The 19,311-nt window shown below is 36.6% G+C and overlaps 1 protein-coding gene and 1 long non-coding RNA gene across 5 annotated transcripts in view; one reads left to right on the top strand and one right to left on the bottom strand.

Moving 5' to 3' along the window:
* Nucleotides 1–7,725, bottom strand: part of LOC103563475 (uncharacterized) — a 47,367-nt gene extending 39,642 nt beyond the window's left edge. The window contains exon 1 of one of the 3 annotated variants that reach the window (XR_011539433.1): nt 7,574–7,725. This is a non-coding gene — a long non-coding RNA (uncharacterized lncRNA). Of the gene's footprint in view, nt 1–7,287 lie in introns of all 3 variants that reach the window. The other 2 variants (XR_011539435.1, XR_011539436.1) reach the window with 2 other exon arrangements.
* On the top strand, nt 7,431–15,600 carry SEC61G (SEC61 translocon subunit gamma). Of its 2 annotated transcripts, none has more exons than XM_008510484.2 (4): nt 7,431–7,759; nt 9,717–9,815; nt 11,509–11,611; nt 15,430–15,600. In XM_008510484.2, the coding sequence occupies exons 2-4, from the start codon at nt 9,722–9,724 to the stop codon at nt 15,437–15,439; spliced, it is 207 nt and encodes a 68-aa protein (XP_008508706.1). In that variant the 5' UTR covers nt 7,431–7,759; nt 9,717–9,721; the 3' UTR covers nt 15,440–15,600. The 2 variants fall into 2 exon arrangements, with proteins under 2 accessions (XP_008508706.1, XP_008508707.1); XM_008510485.2 differs by having other exon boundaries at nt 7,701–7,764.
* The last annotated feature ends 3,711 nt before the right edge of the window (nt 15,601–19,311 follow it).

Here is a 19,311-nt window from a genome sequence, read left to right as displayed (position 1 = left end):
CAAAGAGCTTCCTGTAATAGTGTAGAGATCTCTGAATTTTTAGTTAAAGAAAATTTCTGGGTTAAAATGAGCACATGATAGCAGGGCCAGAAATTTTAATCTCCTATATTCTTATTAAAATAGCAATGATTGTGGGGCCAGCCTGGTGGCATAGTGGTTAAGTTTGTGCACTCTGCTTTGGTGGCCGGGGGTTTGCAGGTTCAGATCCCAGGTAAGAACCTATGCACCACTCATCAAGCCACGCTATGGCGGCATCCCACATACAAAATAGAGGAAGACTGGCACAGATGTTAGCTCAGCGACAATCTACCTCAAGCAAAAACAGGAAGATTGGCAAGAGATGTTGGCTCAGGGCCAATCTTCCTCACCAAGAAAAAAAAAAAAGAAAATAGCAATGATTGTGAAGTAAAATAGGAGCCCAGAATTTACCTCTTCCAACATCTAATGTAATGAACAATAATTATTAGCAGCAGCAAAAATTTCAAGAGCAAGAACAAAATAAGGAAAAGCATACAACTTCAGGCCATAAACTTCAATAAGTAGTGAAAAAAAAAAAAAAATTCTGGCATGGCTTGGCACAGTTCCCTAACCTTGACTCTAAGCTCTAGAAAAAGAGTGAATGAAATATTGAGTTTCCATAAATATTTCTTACTTGGAAGAAAAGTAGTCTGAGGGATTGAACAGGAAGCTCAGATAAAATTCCAAAAGAAATCTTCAAGAGTAGAAGCCTCTACAGCAAGATGCTGAACAGAGGCAGGAGAGATGTCAGACCTGTGCGGAACTGGGAGAATAGTCTGAGACTAAGGGTTTTCCCCACAAGGAGACAGTGCACTTGGGCCAAGCAAATATTAGGATAGGGCACTGGGTTCGATTTCAGAGAAGAAAACAGAATCCATATCCTTAAGTGAAGGACACACACAGCTGGAGCTAGGCCTATGCCATTCCTATGTCCTCAGTCTACAGAGAAGGGAACAGAAGCAACACAGCTTCCAAGCCACAGTTCTAAGGAGACAGATAGGACCCTGAAGAAGTATGAAGGACACTGAGAACTCAGCTGCACTACAGAGAGCAAAGGGAAAGTGCAGCAGCGTAGTCTATGTTCTGCATATGCAAGATGAGAAGAAATGATGTAATTCTATTCTCATTTTGTGTTTTAAAATTTTCATAATACTTTTTAAAAGATTGTTTAAATTTAAATTATGCAAACATACTACTGAAAGATAAATACATAGGGAGATGACAACAGCATAAAGAAGACTGATACAGAACCTAAGAGTAGGAATCTCAAAGAAACAGAAGGAAATGCCACAAGTACTTTCTGAGACAGAAGAACCTTAATAAGGACATGAACTCAATAAAATGATTTATCATCAGTGAAATAATTTAAAAAACAGAATTAAATAAAAAAGAAAACTGTACTACTGAAGAAAAAATTGAGGACCGAAGTAATATCAGAGAATGAATTAGAAATGGCAAGAAACAGCATAGACAGAGTTAAAAACTGAAATAAATAAGCACAAAAAGGCTTGAGCTAATACCAGTGAATAGAAGAATAAGCAAGGTAAAACTTGAAAATATATAATAGATATATATATGTATAATAGAGTAAAAACAAAGAGAAGCTAACAAAAGGAATCTCCTTAAAGAGATACGTTAGCAGATCAAACAGAAAACTTATTACAAGATGTAAGAACACAAAACTTCCCTGAAGAATCAATCAGCCTATGTAAAAAATTATACAGAATATCAGTTTTTGTTGAGGCAGATCGTATTTGCCATTGAATTTCAGGGGTAGAGAAGGAATTCTTTAACCTCATAGAGGGGACAAAATAAGATGGAAAAATTTCAAGCTGGACACTTAGTGCTAGGATATAATGGAGTAATTATTTCAGCCAAATTTTAAAGAAAAAGGTAACCCCCAATTTTATACTCATCCAAATCACTAGAATATACAGGCATACCTTGGAGATACTGTGTGTTCTGTTCCAGACCACCACAATAAGGTGAATATCACAATAAAGCTAGTCACATGAATCTTTTGGTTTCCCAGTGCATATAAAAGTTATGTTCACACTACACTGTAGTCTATTAAGTGTGCAATAGAATCATGCCTAAAAAAAAGTACATATATTAATTAAAAATATTTTATTGCTAAAAACCGCTAACCTTCAGCAAGTTGTAATCTTTTTGCTAGTGGAGGGTCTTGTAAAAAATGCAATGTATCTGCGAAGCACAACAAAACAAGGTATGCCTGTAAAGACCAGCATACCCAAACATGCATGAACTCAGAAAATATAGTGTCCATAAGAACCTTTTAAAAAAAGAAAACTACCTGATAATGAAATTATTCAAGAAATACTTTTAAAGACAAAGTTTAGGAACTGTGATCTCTTTCTCTAATCTAAGTTTTCACAAAGCTCTATACCTGTCTTCCTAAAAGGTTAATTCTATATTGCAAAAATGGAAAACAACATTTCATGATTTTTATACTTCTATGAGATTACTGTATGTCCAAAAATTATACTTGCTTGAACTTTTCTTTCTTTTAGAAACAATAATAAGAAGAAAAAAGGCAATAAAAGCTTGCCCAATGAAAGTATCACGGACTGGATGACTTAAACAGAAATTTCATTTTCTCACAATTCTGGAGGCTAGAAGTGTGAGATCAAGATGTCAGTAGGGTTAGTTTCTTCTGAGGCCTCTCTCCTTAAGTTGTAGATGACCATCTTCACATCATCTTCCTTCTGCACTTATCTGTGTCCAGATTTCCTCTTCTTATAAGAACACCAGTCACACTGAAATAGGGCCCACCCTAATGAACTCATTTTAACTAATTTACTTCTTTAAAGACCCTATCTCCAAATTCAATCACATTCTGAGGTACTAGGAGCTAGCACTTTAACATGTGAATTTTGGGGAGACACAATTCAGCTGATAACATTCTCCAGGCCTCAATGTAAAGAAAGTGTGATTGGATCTCATCATGTTCCATTATTTAAGCCCCAGGGAATGTAATATAGGGGCCAGAACTTCTTGCTTTCTTTAAATAAGTCAACTGGTTATAACTAGGTTTGTGGTCAAACTCATCTGTGTCCATTTTGTCTTGGGAGAGGGGCTATAGTTCTCAGAATCTTACAAAAAATGGCTGTCTGTCAGTAGAGGGAGAGTTAAAGGAGTCTCAATATTGCCTAATGTTGTTTTATATAGAGCATAAAGAAAACAGTGGAACAACTAATTAGTTTCTTTCCATCTCCTGGAGTCTTGTCATTTATTTTAAATTTTTACTAATAAGCTTTATTTGTGAGTAATTTTAGGTTTACAGAAAAATTGAATATAAAGTATAGAAAACTAAAATACCTTCCCCTTACTCCCTCTGCGGTTTCCCCTATTATTAAGATTTTGTACTAGTGTACATTTGTGCCCAATATTAATTTGTAACCAATATTTCTAAATGTTAATTTGTAACCAATATTAACACATTATTGACTAAATTACGTAATTTACATTAGGGTTCACTCTTTGTATAGTTCTACACGTTTTGACAAATGTATATTGTCATATATCCACCATCGCAATATTATACAGAATAGTTTCATTGCACTAAAAATCCTCTGTGCTCTACCTATTTGTCCCTCCCTCCCTCCCATGAGGTCCCTGGGAACCACTAATCATTTTAGAGTCTCTACAGTTTCGTCTTTTGCAAAATGTCATATAGTTGGAATCATACAGCATGTAGCCTTTTCACATTGGCTTCTTTCACTTAGCAATACGCATTTAAGCTCCTTCCATGTCTTTTCATGGTTTGATAGCTCATTTCTTTTTATCATTAAATAATATTCCACTGTATGGATATATCAGTTTGTTTATCTATTCATCTATTAAAAGACATCTTAGATGCCTCTACATCTTGGCAATTATAAATAAAGCTGCTATAAACATCTCTGTGCGAGCTTTTCTGTGAACACAAATTTTCAACTCATTTGGGTAAATACCAAGGAACATGACTGCTGGCTATTATAGTGAGATTATGTTTAGCTTTGTAAGAAATTGCCAAACTGTTCTCCAAAGTGATTGTACCATTTTACATTCCTACTAGCAATGGATGAAAGTTCCTGTTGCTCCACATCATCTTCAGCACCTGGTATTGTCAGTGCTTTGGATTTTAGCCATTCTAATCAGTATCCAGCAGTATCGCACTGTTTTAACTTGCAATTTCCTGATGATATGTAATATTGAGCACCCTCTCATACACTTATTTGTATATCTTCTTTGGTGAGGTATCTGTTCAGTTTTTTTGCCTATTTTTTAATCATTTTTTGAGTCTTAAGAGTTCCTGGTATATTTTGGATACAAGCCCTTTATCAGAGATGTGTTCTGCAAATATTCTCTCCCAGTCTGTGGCTTGTCTTTTCACTCTCTTAACAACGTTTTTTGTAGAACAGAAATTTTTGATCTTAATGAAGTCATACTTATTTTTTCTTTCACGAGTCATGCTATTGGTTTTGTATCTAAAAACCCCTCACCTAATCCAAGGTCACCTTGGTTTTCTCTTGTTATTTCCTAGAAGTTTTATAGTTTTACATTTTACATTTAGGTCTATGATCCATTGTGAGTTAATTTTTGTAAAAGGTGTAAAGTCTGTGTCCAGATTCATTTTTTACATGCAGATGTCCAGTTGTTCCAGTACCGTTTGTTGAAAAGACTATCTGTGCTCCATTGAATTGCCACTGCTCCTTTGTCAAAGAGCAGGTGACTATATTTGTGCGAGTCTATTTTCTGGGTTCTCTAGTCTGCTCAATTGATCTATTTGTCTATTCTTTCACCCTATCACCTTGTCTTACTGCAGATTTGCAGTAAGTGTTGAAGCCCAGTATTGCCAGTTCTCTAGCTTTATTTTTCTTCAATATTGTGTTGGCTAGTCTTTTGTTGTCCCATCAACTTTATAACCAGTTTGTTGATATCCAAAATAAGTTGCTTGGATTTTAATAGGAATTGTGTTGAATATCAAGGTGGGAATAACTCATATCTTGACAATACTGAGTCTTCCTATCTACAAACATGAAATATCTCTCCATTTATTTAGATCTTCTTTGGGTTCTTTCATCAACTTGTAGTTTTCCTAATACAGATCTTGTACATATTTTGTTAAATTTATACCTGTCAGCCTGATTCCCTCTTTTCCTCCCTTTCTCTTTTTTGGATCCTAATAAAGATGGTACTGTATTTTTTATTTTTTATTTTTATTTATTTTATTTATTATTCCAATTTTTCATTGCTTGTATCTAGGAAAAAAATTGACTTTTACATGTTAATTTTGTATCTTGCAATCTTGCTATAATTGGTTATTAGTTCCAGGAGACTTTTTTGTTGATTCTTTGGGATTTTCTACATAGAGAATCATGTCATCTCTAAAGAACGACAATGTTTTTATTTTTGTCTCAATTTATATGCCTTCCCCTCAACCCTTTTCTTATTTTATGACATTAGCTAAGACTTCTAGTATCATGGTGAATAACAGTGGGGTGGGGGGCTCTTAGAATTTTTACTTTATTGTTTTAAAACAATTAAAGTGGGCTTCATCAAGAGAAACATCCCTCATTTAGGAAATATTCCAAAGCACTAACAGAAATTGGTAGGGAGAGGAGTAAGGAGGGAGGAAGCATGTTAATTTTCTCATCATAGTAGGGTGCCAATTTTACTGTCTCAAATGAAAATTTTTAGAACGTATATCTTACAATAACTCCAACCTCAATGTTTTTCACAATTTCCTTAACCTAAGAGTTATAATTAACAAGCAATATTGCATTGGTAGATCTACAGTTTTGATGAGAGACTAGGTTCCATCATCATTTGTTCTTGTCAAGGCCATTTCACAGGCAGTGTTGTGTTGTTCTTATATGAGAAGTACATGTCTGATCTCTCTTTTGTGATGTCATCAGGCATTAATAAGCATTGTCTACACCATGGCTTGGCAAACTATGGCCTGTGGGCCAAATCTGATCCTCTGTTATTGTAAATAATGTTTTACTGGAACACAGTCACATCCACTGATTTACATATTTCCTATGGCTGCTTTTGCACGACAACAGCAGAGCTACAACAGCAAAGACTTTAAGAACTCCAACCCTAAAATATTTACTTTCTGGCCCTTTACCGAAAATGTTTGTTCACTTGACTTGTAGCCTAACCCATTAATTTATTACAAAATTGTAATATTCTAACAAAATAGTCATACTTTTTGTAATATTCTATTGCAAAATGGTAATATCATTTTATTGCTGTTATTAACTGGAATAATTTTATAAAAAGAAGTTTCCCCTCATCAATGACTTTGGTCAGATAGGATAGGAAAAATCAGGATAAATGCTTGATTCTTACCCTTTTTATTTGCCAGTTTTCAAAATAATTACATGCTTCCTTTATATTTTCCAAAGGTGACTGAAAAGTTTTTAGGTATAAATTTCAATACCTAAAACTTCCTCCTAAGTTTTTTAAAAATGCAGACTTCTAATTCCTAAACCTCCAGATATTCTGATTCAGTGGGTTAGAAAGCAGGAACCTACGTTTTTAACACATACTCCATATACTGTACTTCAGGTCGTCCACATATACAGCAGTGTTCATAACAGATACCTTGCCTTAGTTTTAAGAGTCACTTTTAAATTCTAACTAGACTGGGGTGCGTTTGAACAATTCTTCATCTCTAGGATTTCAGCCCATGTGTCACCTGCTTAGAGTCCTATAGTGACCATCTAAGAGAATTCTGTCTTTATCCCACCATCTTTTTTTCCTTCTCTCTTCAAAACACCCTATTTGCCATATAGCATTTTTATTAACTTGTACTTTCTTTTCTTGTCTGTCCCCCGCCCTACACTGTAAATTCCCTTACTAGACCATAATAAGCTCCAAGAGGGTCTGACACGTCTGACCTAGTCACAGCACCTAGTAAAGTGTTACACGCAGTAGGCATTCCATAAATGATTTTTGAAAGAATGGTTCATTCTAAAAGCATAACATCACACGTTGACAAGCTCGCCAGGTATCATCAAACGTCTGGGTTCACAATACTCTCAGCAAAATACATAGATAACACATATACGTTATACCCACTTTCCCAAACCAAACCTATAATACACAAAATGACGGCCTTAATTCCACGATATCCTCAAGAGTGACGCCGGAGGAAGACCAGGTCTGGGGGTGGGGATATTATTTCGCGTTAGATCGGTCAAAATACCATTATACCGTCTATAAGCTCCATTTTGACCAATAAAATTAAAGACATACAGAAAATGTGGACAGGCAGGAGGCACACGACCCAAGGCGAACCGCAGGAAACAGAAACTTTACAAGACAGAACATCCCACCAATGGAATCTCCGTAGCGGAGATTTACTTAGGTTTAAGAGGGCAGGTCCCGCAAGGCCCCAGGGCCTCTCACTGTGGACGTAAACAAGGCGAGGCGGGCTGGGAGTCACTGGACACTCTGCCGAGGGACCACAGCACAAGCAACCCTCAAGCTGTAAAAGGCTAAGCGCACAACAGGTCGCGCCTCCCCTCCCATCTCAGCTCACCTCTTCCGGGAAGCGCGCCCTAGACGCAAGTCGAGCTGCGCCTGCGCACTGAGATCTCCGCGTAAGGACCAATGAATGGAGGAGTGGGCGGGTGGTAGGCCCGAGATTCGGTTTCCGGTTCCGGGGGACCTCTGCCTGTCTGCGCCTGTGCTACGTGTCTCTGGAGTCCGCGGAGTTGGCGAGCCGGTGAGGTGCTTGGTCGGGTGCACATGGGGCGAAACTTTTGTGACTTAAGGAGTTGGCGGGAATGGCGAGCTAGTCTTCCCGGTCAGCTCCCGCGGGGCCAGTGAGCGAGACCCTCGTTCGGGTCTGAGACCAGGTCTGGCCGTCCCGGCCGGCTGCCCACCTTCCCGCACAGCCTGGTGTGGAAGCAGAGACCCGGGACAGCTGCCGCGAGGTCCCGAGGAAGAGGACTTATACGGCCTGTGATCCTTCTGGGCCCAGATCTCTGGCCTAAGGATCGGCCACCTCTCTGTGAACCCTTACTTTCTCGGGGGCTTCCGGGTTCTTCTGTCCCGTAATCAGAGCTGGGGCCTGCCGCCCAGGGTCACCTCGGGTTCGCTCTGGGGTGGTATGTAGTCCTGTCTTGGAAGAGCTGTATTCAGCCCTGGCCCTGCTACCACTCCTGTGACGTGAAGTGGGATGATTGGTCTAGAATCTAGATAAGAGATCATAGTGGGTTATCAGATCCCCTCCCCTGACACTGAGGGCGGTGTTTTGTATATTGTGCATTTTTTTCTGGAGACAAGGTCCTTAGCTTTAATCATGACCTCTATAAATTTAAGCCCACTGGATTTGAAGAACAAAGTTAAGTGAAATATTGAGAAGACAGGCATTAGTATGTTTTTCGAGGAACCCAGTATACTTGGCCCAGAATGTTTATAGAATTTCTAGTATACTTTAAGTATTTCATATAGATTATTCCAACTTCCATGTAAGTAAGGAAACTGGGGCTTAGAGAGGTTACAGTTCATAGACAGATTTGGACTACCACAATGGCATTCATTCGTTGATTCAACAAAAGTTTATTGTATCTATGTGCCTGGCCACCGGTCGAAACACTACAGATACAGCAAAATACAAGTAATAAACTGGCGTCATTAACTCTCATACCAATGGCCCTCAAAGCTAAGATTGGATGACATTTCTTTTGGGTAATAGATTCCTCAAAAGAGCTTATATGATAAAATATATAGTTCTGTTTCCTTAAAAGGTGTGTCCAAACCTAACAGTTTGGAGTTTAGCTAATAGCTTCTCAGACTCTGGATCTTGGTTTAGTCAATCTTTGTGGTTTTGAAAATTTCATAGTTACATCTATCCCACATAAATACACTCTTTTTATAAAAATGTTGTGTACCCATGGTTTAGAACAATCAAATTGAAATCCATATTTACCTCTACTCTAGACTCTTTTTTTGGTTAGGAAGATTGGCCCTGAGCTAACATCTGTTGCCAATCTTCCTCTTTTTGCTTGACGAGGATTGTCCCTGAGCTAACATCCATGCCGGTCTTCCTCTATTTGGTATATATGGTGCCACCACAGCGTGGCCTTACAAGCGGTGTATAGGTCTCTGCCTGGGATTTGAACTGGCAAACCCCAGGCCGCCAAAGCAGAGCATGTGAACTTAACCACTATGCCACCGGGCGGGCCCTTTTACTTTAGACTCTTGCAGCACCATAGTTGGCTCTCACTGCACTAGACACTGGTTTCTGGGAAGTTGAAAATAAAATATAGAAAATATTTGTTGGATCCCAACATTGTTGGTTCTTTAACAAGAACGATGAGAGAACTGTAGAGTGGGTAAGGAATGGAGGTGTTGTTAATTGCTTAGCTTTTTAATAGCAATAGCTCTTTTATATTTAAGAGCATATGTCCTTTGTCAGTGGTGACAACATGGCTAAGACCTGTGTTTTTCTTACTGCCTTTGATCTGATGCTTTGCAGGAGTTCACAAAAATAATATCAATTTAGGTTTAGAGCTTGTATTTGTTTTGTTTTGTTTTGTTTTTATGATGTGGAATTACCTGTATCGGGCATGAATTCATGACTGGTTTCAATACATTTTGATGTAACTGAGCAAGTTCTTACTATATGATAAATAATACTAAGGAGTATCTTTTTCCATTTCTGTTTTTTTGAACAGGTGTCATGGATCAGGTAATGCAGTTTGTTGAGCCAAGTCGGCAGTTTGTGAAGGACTCGATTCGGCTGGTTAAAAGATGCACCAAACCTGATAGAAAAGGTAATACCTTTAAAATGAGAGAAAAAATTAAATCTGCATTTTCTGAGCCTTTTATTTGATTAATATTTTCCTGCTTAGTAACCATTGCATTACTTTCATCAATATTTTTATTGGTTTATTTTGCTTTATTGCTTTTAAACAGTCACTTCTTTCTAAATTTTGTACACTTTATAAATGTTTTTGTTTATGTATTTTAAGTGGTATAAGATTACTTATTACAGTCTCCTTTTCCATGTTACATTGGCTTTAGTCATATTTAATGACTTTAGAGTTTTTACTATCTAGTCTTTTGGAGTCCTTCCTCCTCTGCTACTGCTCCCCTTCTCCTTCCCCAAACAAAACCTTAATGTGAAATCATAGTTGTTGCCAACCTAGGAATTTTAACTTCTTTGTTTTGGAAGATTTGCCCTGAGTTAATATCTGTTGCCAGTCTTCCTCTTTTTTTTTGTATGTGAGCTGCCACCACAGCATGGCTACTGACAGACAAATGGTGTGGGTCCGCACCCAGGAACCAAACCCTGGCCACTGAAACAAAGTGTGGTGAACTTGGCCACTGAGGCCAGACCAAATTTAATTTCTTATTTATCATGATTTGTGTGTTAAAAGGTGCACCAGAACTTGCCTACTTTTATTCATTGACTGCTGCCTGAGTTAGGAGCTGGAAATAGAGAATAGAGAATATAATATGATACATTGTTTTGTATATAGCGTAATGTATAAAAATATATAATGGGGGCTGGCACCATGGCTGAGTGGTTGGGTTCATGTGCTCTGCTGCAGCGGACCAGGGTTTTGCCGATTCTGGTCCTGGGTGCAGACATGGCACCACTTGTCAGGCCACATTGAGGCGGCGTCTTGCATGCCACAGCTAGAGGGACCTGCAACTAAGGTATGCAATGGGGGAATTTGGGGAGATAAAGCAGGAAAAAAAAAAGATTGACAACAGTTGTTAACTCAGGTACCAATCTTTAAAAAAAAAAAATGTATATATATATGTGTGTGTGTGTATATATATATATATATAAAACAGAGAATAGTCCTTGCTCATATGGAGCTTAAAATCTTTCAGGGAAGACTGTCATAAGCAGTATCAGTTATCAGTTTTACTTACTGCTGTAGTAAGTATTATGAAAGAGACATAGAAGGAGTTTGACAGCACATAATAGGACTCACCAAGTCAGGAGGGCAGGGAGAGCTTCCCTGAGGAAACAGAAACATTACCAGAGACTGAAACATTTACAGAAAATTCTGCTCAACTCAATTTGATTTTTCACGCCTTAGTTTTGGCTTCATTATAATACCAAAGACAGTAGACCTATAGTTTATAAGAAACTTATGTTTTGTGCTTTTATGATCAATATTTTTAGCAAAATTTTTAAGACAAATACTGTATATTTCTTCTATCTATATTTTCGTTTCTTTTTGGTATTCTGGTCATTTTCTAAGAAGATAAAATATTTTGCTGCTTGTTGATGGATTCACTAGCATGAGCATGCACTTTATTTCTGTGTCTCCTTAAATATCAGTAAAATAGGAAAATTTAAAAATCTGTCAATTTACTTACTATCTATAGTGTCATATTTTGTTTTTGAAATGTAAACCAGTAAGTTTATTTATGTCACTGCTAGTTTTTCCCCCTATGATTGCAATGACAGTGCCAAAAATAATGTAAATTTTGTGTTTTTAAATTCAGAATTCCAGAAGATTGCCATGGCAACAGCAATAGGATTTGCTATAATGGGATTCATTGGATTTTTTGTGAAATTGATCCATATTCCTATTAATAACATCATTGTGTAAGTAAACCTTTTGAAATAGTATCTAGGATGGAATGAAAATTGAAACCATTTGAGTTGATAGCTTGCTATCTGGTTAATATGCAGATATGTCTCTTGACTCTAATGCTGCTAAAGTCTATTCATAATTTCTGATAACTGATAATTCAAAGTGATTTTATATTTTACACAATCTTTGTAGCAACTCTGTGAGATAGGCACTATTTTCTTTAATAAATAAAATTTTAAAGGGTCAAGGAAGTGAGTTAAAGGTATTCAGTATGTGACAAAGCAAGTATCAGTGACAGAACCAATATTCAAATCCAAGTTATCTTTATACGGTATATTAATATGTTCATTTTTAAAGTGCAGAGGAAATGCTCCCCATCTGAAAACCACTATAGTGATAGAGTTCAAACTCTGGATCAGATCGCTTAGGTTCAAATCTTTTTTCTTGCTACTTAATAGCTGTCTTAGCTTTGGGCAATTTGCTTAGCTTCTCTGTGCCCAGTTTATTCAGTAAGAATAATAGTTCTTACTTGGGGTATAGTAAAGATTAATAACTTAAGCATGAAAAACTAAAAAAATAATTTGCGTAAGAACTTTAATTGAAGTTGTTGTTACTGTAATGAGCTATTGTACTAAAGGGAGGATATCTTAACCTTTAGGCATGTTAGAGAGGAGGAGAAAAGACTGAGAAACTCTAGGATTACTTTATGCTTTCCTAAATGCTTTTGCTTTTTGATTGATTATGTTATTGGGACACCTTATGGCAATGAGCAAGTAGAGTAGTCTTAAGCAGTTTGGTTTGATATAAAGACTTAGTATGAGTTGCAGTACTCATTTGCTCTGTGATTTTGTGTTCATTTAATCTCTGAGCCTTACCTGTCATTTGGAGACAGTAATATCTATTAGGTTCAATTTATGAGATGTGGCGGTTTGAAGCAGTTATTTAGAAATGCTTTGTAAACTATAAATCTCTTAAACACCAGGTTTTTTACTATGCATGCTGGTGGAAGTTGTCTTTTAAATGACAAATGACTGAATGAGTACTGTCTGATGGATTTCTTAAGTTGGTTATCATAGTTGTTAAGCAGAAGTGCCACAAAGGGATATCTTAGGATCATAAAAAAGGATCAAGTCTCTTAAATCTCTGTCAGGTCAGAAATTTCTATTATATTATCAGTGAGAAATACCAACTCTGGAACCGTGGAATTATAGAGAGAATCCTGAAGTAGAATTAGGAAACCTGAGACTCTCTGTCTCTGGGCTATAGTTGCCTAATCAGTAAACAGGAGAGATGGGGTGGAGTTTCTGTGAAGTCCCTTCTTTTCCGTACAGCTCAGTGCATCTGCTCTTCTTGCTTCCCATTCTATTGTCAGACAGGTTTAACTGATATGAAACTTGTTTCCTGTAACACCCTTCATTGTTCTTGGTTTTACTCTTGGGAACATTATTTTGGTGTATGACCGCTTTTCACATTTTTCCTCAGCCTTCACTTAGCACTATATCTTTAACTCTCTCTCACCGGATGTTACTGTCTGCCTTGGCTCATTGATGTGATCTGTCTTTCACATTAAATTATGAGTTCTGAGGCAAATCTGTTTTTATATATATATTCTCTATGTGTGTGTGTGTATATGTATATATTCTATATATGCACAGACTACACACACACTACAAAATCTAGTCCAATGTACCCATTAAAATCACTGAATAAGTATTTGTTGACTTAAGTGAATGACTTCAAGTTCTGTACCTTTTTGTGCTGGTCTTGATACTAATAATAATCTCACTAACATTTGTTGAGCACTTAATGTGTGCCCTGGACTGTTCCTGCTTTATGTGAGTCGACTCATTTAATCCTCATGACCATTCTGTGAAGTTAGCACTGTTATTGTAGTCATGTGTCGCTTAATGATGGGGATACATTCTGAGAAATGCATCGTTAGGCGATTTCATCGTTATGTGAGTATCATAGAGTGTACTTACACAGACCTAGATGGTATAGCCTACTCCACACCTAGGCTATGTGTACTAACCTTATGGGACCACTGTTGTATGTACAGTCCATCATTGACTGAAACGTCCTTATGCAGTGCATGACTATTTCCATTTTATAGATGAAGAAATTGAGACATGGAGAGTAAGTAATTACTCAAGTTTCTTGGCCGGTAAGTGGTAGAACAGCATATAAAACCCAGGCTGACTGGCATAGGAGCCTATATTCTTAACTGTTGTATACCCATCTCTCATTCTGGCTCAGTTTGAGAACACTCCCCATTCAGAGTCACATTCTTCACTTCACAGTCCAGTTTGCATTTCATTAGCCCTCCTAAAACCCAGTATTTAGAATCAAATGCCTACTCCAGGTGTTTTATTGCTATCGGCTAAAATCCTCAGTTTCTCACAAATAACTGCTACAATAAATGTCCTTTAGCCTTTGTTTAAACAGTTGGGATGGTTTGTTTTTAGCCTAAGAATGGAACATTATTCTTGTTAAATTACTTTTTGCTAGATTCCCTTATGGAAGGCTTTTGAGTTTGTAATCTATCCAACATTATTATTTATCCTAATTTTTTATTAGAATATTTTTTATTTCATTATCTAAGTTGTGGCCTAAAGTACTGTTTAGGACAAGGCACTCTTAGCACATCCTTTTTGGATTGAGATCCAGTAGTCCAGTTGTTCCCAGCAGGTTTTTGAAACAAATATTAAGAATTCACTTTCTGTTAATTCTGCTTTCCATAGCAAACACCCAGCCTTACCGGCAGAGATTGTTCAACTGTGCCTTTTAGAAGCTAGTTGCTTAGAAAACTTTTCTTCCAGTACCAAAATTGTTTCAATGTTTAAGGATTTAAAAATCTATCTTTAGATAGTTTTTACATTAAAATGAAGGCCAAATAAAACATTTTGTGAGAAAAACTATCAGAAAACTTACTCTTTTCATGACATGTCATGATAGCTGTAAAACTGAAAGAAATGTTTTTTTCCTGCTTCAAAGAGGATAAATCACTGTTTAAATCAGTTTGAGATGATAGCAAATGAAATAAAACCAGAAACTTCTCCATTATTAGGCTGAATTATCACTTTTTTTCCTTGTGATAAAAGTTTTTCCTCTTCTATACAATTATGGTAGTCAAAATTAATATCCATAGTATTTAAATTAAAGGAGTTTTATTGTTGTGGATATTTTAGTTACAGCAATGCAATTTAATAACATAAGTTCTTAAAATACTTAGCATTAAAGTATATGTTCAGGAGTTTTACTTTCTTCTAGTAATGGAATTATTCTTTTCTTTAACATCACAGTTCTAAATGTATATTTCAGTATACGATTTTAATGTTTATGCTTTAGAAACTTAGAAACTTCTGTAGAAAAGGTGATTTTTGTTTTCATTATGATTAAGCCAGGTTTTTGAGTGATTACAGTAAGATATAGTGGTTAAGAACTATTATGCTAGTTAGTATTCTTTATTTTCAACTGGTGATTGTACATCAAATTGAAAAACTTCTCAACTAACCATTCCATTATGTAATTCATATTTTTCATCTTATTCAGAAAGACATGATGTTAGACTGTTAAAAACGTTTCCCAACTGGGGATTCTGAGTTTTTAAGATAAGTCTGTTCTAGCAGCCAGATCATCTCTAAGGATGTTTTCAGTTCCAAGATTTTAAAGTTCAGTTTCTTCTCTTTTATGCTGTCTCGGGGTAATGTAGGTGTGGTTCTCTAATAACTGGTTTTGGTTCCATAAAATTACAGCATATTTCATTTCAAATTATTATTATTAAAATCTTATATACGCTTAAAATTGACCATTTTTCTTTCTTTTACAGTGGTGGCTGAATACCTTTTTAGAAGAGCATTTTTCATCTTGGGGATTGGTGAATAAGTGAGGATTTGCGAAGCTCATGGAGTGAAAATTTGCCTATATATTTTGTGGTTTTCTTTAATTTTTTTCTTCCAAGATGTTTTCTGTTTCTAAATTAAAATAATTTCAGAATAAACGAACTTCTCTTTTTTCTATCACAGATATTTATCAAAGTTTAATGATAGGAAATAGAGTTCTTTTCCCTCCTTTATTTTCTTCCTTCCTTCCATCCTTCATATTTTGGTTTATAGGAGAAGTTAAAGAGCATGGTGAGATACTGTACTTTCTGAGTACCTTTATCAGTTAAACATTTTCCTGTCATGGAAGAAGAAGCAGAGCAAGTAAAGGATGGTAAAGGCAGTGAAAGATCGAGTTTGAGGGGAGGATAGGAGTTTTGTCCTAAAGCTCTCAAACTGTAAACAGGTAGTCAGAGCTCCTAGAGAAGTTTAGGCGCTACTGCAAATAGCTTCCTGAGAGCCACGGTTCAAACTTCAAGGTGAGAGGTCTTCTTCAGATGAACTGATTAGTCCCACTGTCATGAACAGTGGAGTTCTGAATTTTGTAAAGAATTAACTGGTAATTGAATGTGAGATAAAAAGGGGCCTTATCATCTTACCCCTTTTAAAAAAGTAGTAATAGCCAGGTGAGTCAATTTATTCTCCTTAATAAAACTATTTTATTAATCTGTTCATTGAGAGTTTAGTTATTGAACTTTATTTCCCAAGTTCTAGTATATTTCTGAAAATTACTTAGCATACATTTGGTAAATGCCCTCTGATTCTTAGTGAGTAAGGTAGGCAGATGTCTAAACGGTATGGTTGGCAATATTCCTTGGTTTTGGGATCCATGGTGCAGAGAGCAAAGTCTATTTTCATAGTGATGGTAACATTTTCTGCCTATTTTTGAAATGCTGATAGCTTTCCGGTCTTGCATGACGTAGTGTCTTCGAGGAAATAGAAATATGGCTTTGGCCATCTCGAATCTTAAGCAGACCATATAGCCAAATTTTACAGATATTTAGCTCCTTATGGGCTGAAATTTGTGCATATGTGTACGTGTATATGTATATACAAAACATGTACGTATACATACTTGTACACACGTGCATATATATGCATGTATAAAGTACTTGTAGAAATTATTCTAAAATGTAGACTTGGCTTTGCTTCTGGTAAAGTGTATATTTTCTTGTAAGGATAAAACGATTCTGAGCATTAATATTTTCTTGGTGGAAGATAATTATGAATCCCTCTTTATAGCGCACATTTGGGCTGCTCATTTTTTATTTTACTGAATTACTGGTACTTGACACACAGGTAGGTAAGGTATTCTTCAAATATTTTGCATTTATACATGTAAAATGATGGCTGACCAACAACTGTGGTGATAGCAGAATAACCTTCACACTCAACAACTGAGTTCTTAAATGGGAAAAAATAGATTTTTCTTATTAACCATACTCCCTATCTAAGAGCTAATGTATTTGTGTCATAAAACAGTGCTTGTTAAACTTCAGCAAGTATAAGAATCATCTGCGGGAGTTCCTTAAAACGTCCTTGAGTCCTACCCCCAGAGATTCTGATTCAGGAGGTCTGGGTGGGCCTGAGAATTTGCATGTCTGTCTCCCTGCCGATGGCCGCTGATATATGGACCACACTTGAAGCAGCAAGGTTTTAAAGTTATTATTACTTTTCTGTTGTCTAAATGCCTGTAACAAAAAATACTAATGCCCTTTTTATAGCAGTTCTGCAATTTCCATGAACCCCTATACTTTCTTTTAAGCAAGGGCTTGGCCACCTGGTCCACTAGACTAAAATCTACTCTAATAACAAAAAAAATCAACAGAACGACACTTCAGGGAGGGAGATACTAATGATACAGACAGGATGACAGAGTCTTGATGGGAAAGGGTAGGAAACAAAGCCTGGTTCCTATTCCACTTGCTTTGTTACTGCTGGAAAGCAATGCTTTACTCCAAAATCTGCTCCTCTTGGGACATTTGTCTCCCATTTGTTAGGAAAGTTCTGCCTGGAGGGAGAGGTATTTAATCTGAGTGCAGGAGGCACCATGGTGTTTTGTGTTTTAAGTGAGCACTTCATGTCAGAAGGCTCCTGCTTAAAATGAGCTGAGTTCTACCTCTTAAGTACACACTGGTCATAATTTTGTGCTCTAGAAGAAGTCTCTTCTGGGTGGGTTTCCAGATTCCTTGGATTCAGTTGTCTCATTTGCCAAGGCTTATTCTACTTCTAACCTTGCTCACTGCATAACCACTCTTATAGTCGTGTATGTGCAGATCTCCCGCACAATTTTTGAGCTCCCAGTAAACCTTGTTTTTTTTAATCAACCTTGCTTGTAGCACTATTTTGTAGGTTTTTAATAAGACACCTAGAAAAGACTCCTGCAGTCTTTCTTCCGTGACTTAGTAAAGCCCATTAAAATAGAACATCAGACAATTCACTAATTACGATTTAATAAAAATATATTTGCATTCTCCTCCACCAAACACTTGTTGAATTTCTAAATGAATAGTATCACAAATGTTGACTGACTAGTAGAGATTGGAGCATGTGCTTTATAGGATTGATGATACTTATATATAAGGTTTTATAGTTTTAAAATTATTCCTTCTCTGTTGATCCTCAGAATAACTCTGAAATAAATAATGTAGATATTGTAGTCTTCAAAATATACCCTCAATTCTTATCCCTCCACTGTCATCACACCATCCCACTTGGGTGTTCCGTTTAGGTTGTACACTATATATATGAGTGCATAAACAATATATTATTTTGCTTGTTTTTGAGCTTCATATAAATGGAAGCATGCTGTTTGTATTTTTCTGTGACTTGCCTATTTCACTGAAAATGGAATTTTTGAGATTTGTAAATCTTGACACATAGCTGTAGTCCATTCATTTTCACTGCTGTGTAATATTCCATTGTAAAATTATTCCACAGCTTGCTTGCTCCTTTTACTATTGATGGATATTTGGGTTGTTTCTAAGTTTTTTTTGCTGTTATGAATAACACTGCTAAGAACGTGGTTGTACAAGTCCTCCAGTGTACCTGTACAAATGTTTCTGTTGGTCTCATACTTAAGTATGAGTAAAATTAGAAACTTAAAGTGTGTCCGTGCTTAACCTTAGTAATGCCTGTCATTTTCTGAAGACATTGTGCCGACTCCTACCCCCACCAGATGGACAAGAGACTTTCCTGCTCCATATCCTCCGGTATTGTGTCGTGCATATCTTCTGTCTGTGGCAGACATTTTCATTTTTTTATGGTATCTTTGGGTATTCTTAATGATAGGACATAATTCTTAATGGTAATATCTCTGAATATATTGACAATTTTGCTTAACATTTGTACCTTTTGTGTCTGTTTATTGTTATTATTAATATTGTTGGAGTCATAGAGGGTTCTCCAGTCTCATCTTCACATATCAGTTCTTTCCAAATTTTCCCAGACTCACCCTAGTATTTGTCAGAAATATGAATTCTGGGGCCCCAGCTTACATCTACTAAATCAGAATCTGTAGGTATTGGGCCTGGGATTCTGTTCTTTTTGACAATGCTCTTATATGGTATTAACATTGGTCAAGATTGAGAAACACTGCCCAGCCCACACAGCTCATCCTTCCAGCTGAAACCCAGAGCTGGAGGTTGTATTACAATACAGTACAAGTTGTATTATGACTTCTGTAGTAGATAAAATGTGTGACTGGGTAGGTATGACTCTCACGTAACTACTCAATAACATGGACGGCCACATCTAAATAGGGGCACCTCTAAAGTACTTATGACTGTACAATTATCACACTGAGTTTATTAAATGCTCAGCTCAGGTAA

The sequence above is a fragment of the Equus przewalskii genome, chromosome 4 (assembly GCF_037783145.1).
Source record: "Equus przewalskii isolate Varuska chromosome 4, EquPr2, whole genome shotgun sequence".
In the NCBI taxonomy this organism is placed as follows: Eukaryota; Metazoa; Chordata; class Mammalia; order Perissodactyla; family Equidae; genus Equus; species Equus przewalskii.
Note: the sequence above shows the minus strand (reverse complement) of the source record. Positions and strands in the feature narration are given on the sequence as shown.

Excerpts from the sequence above, each read along its gene's own strand:
- SEC61G (XM_008510484.2), top strand. The coding sequence starts at position 9,722 with ATGGATCAGGTAATGCAGTTTGTTGAGCCAAGTCGGCAGTTTGTGAAG. Across the intron at positions 9,816-11,508 it reads CACCAAACCTGATAGAAAAG|AATTCCAGAAGATTGCCATG; the intron begins GTAATACCTTTA and ends TTTTAAATTCAG.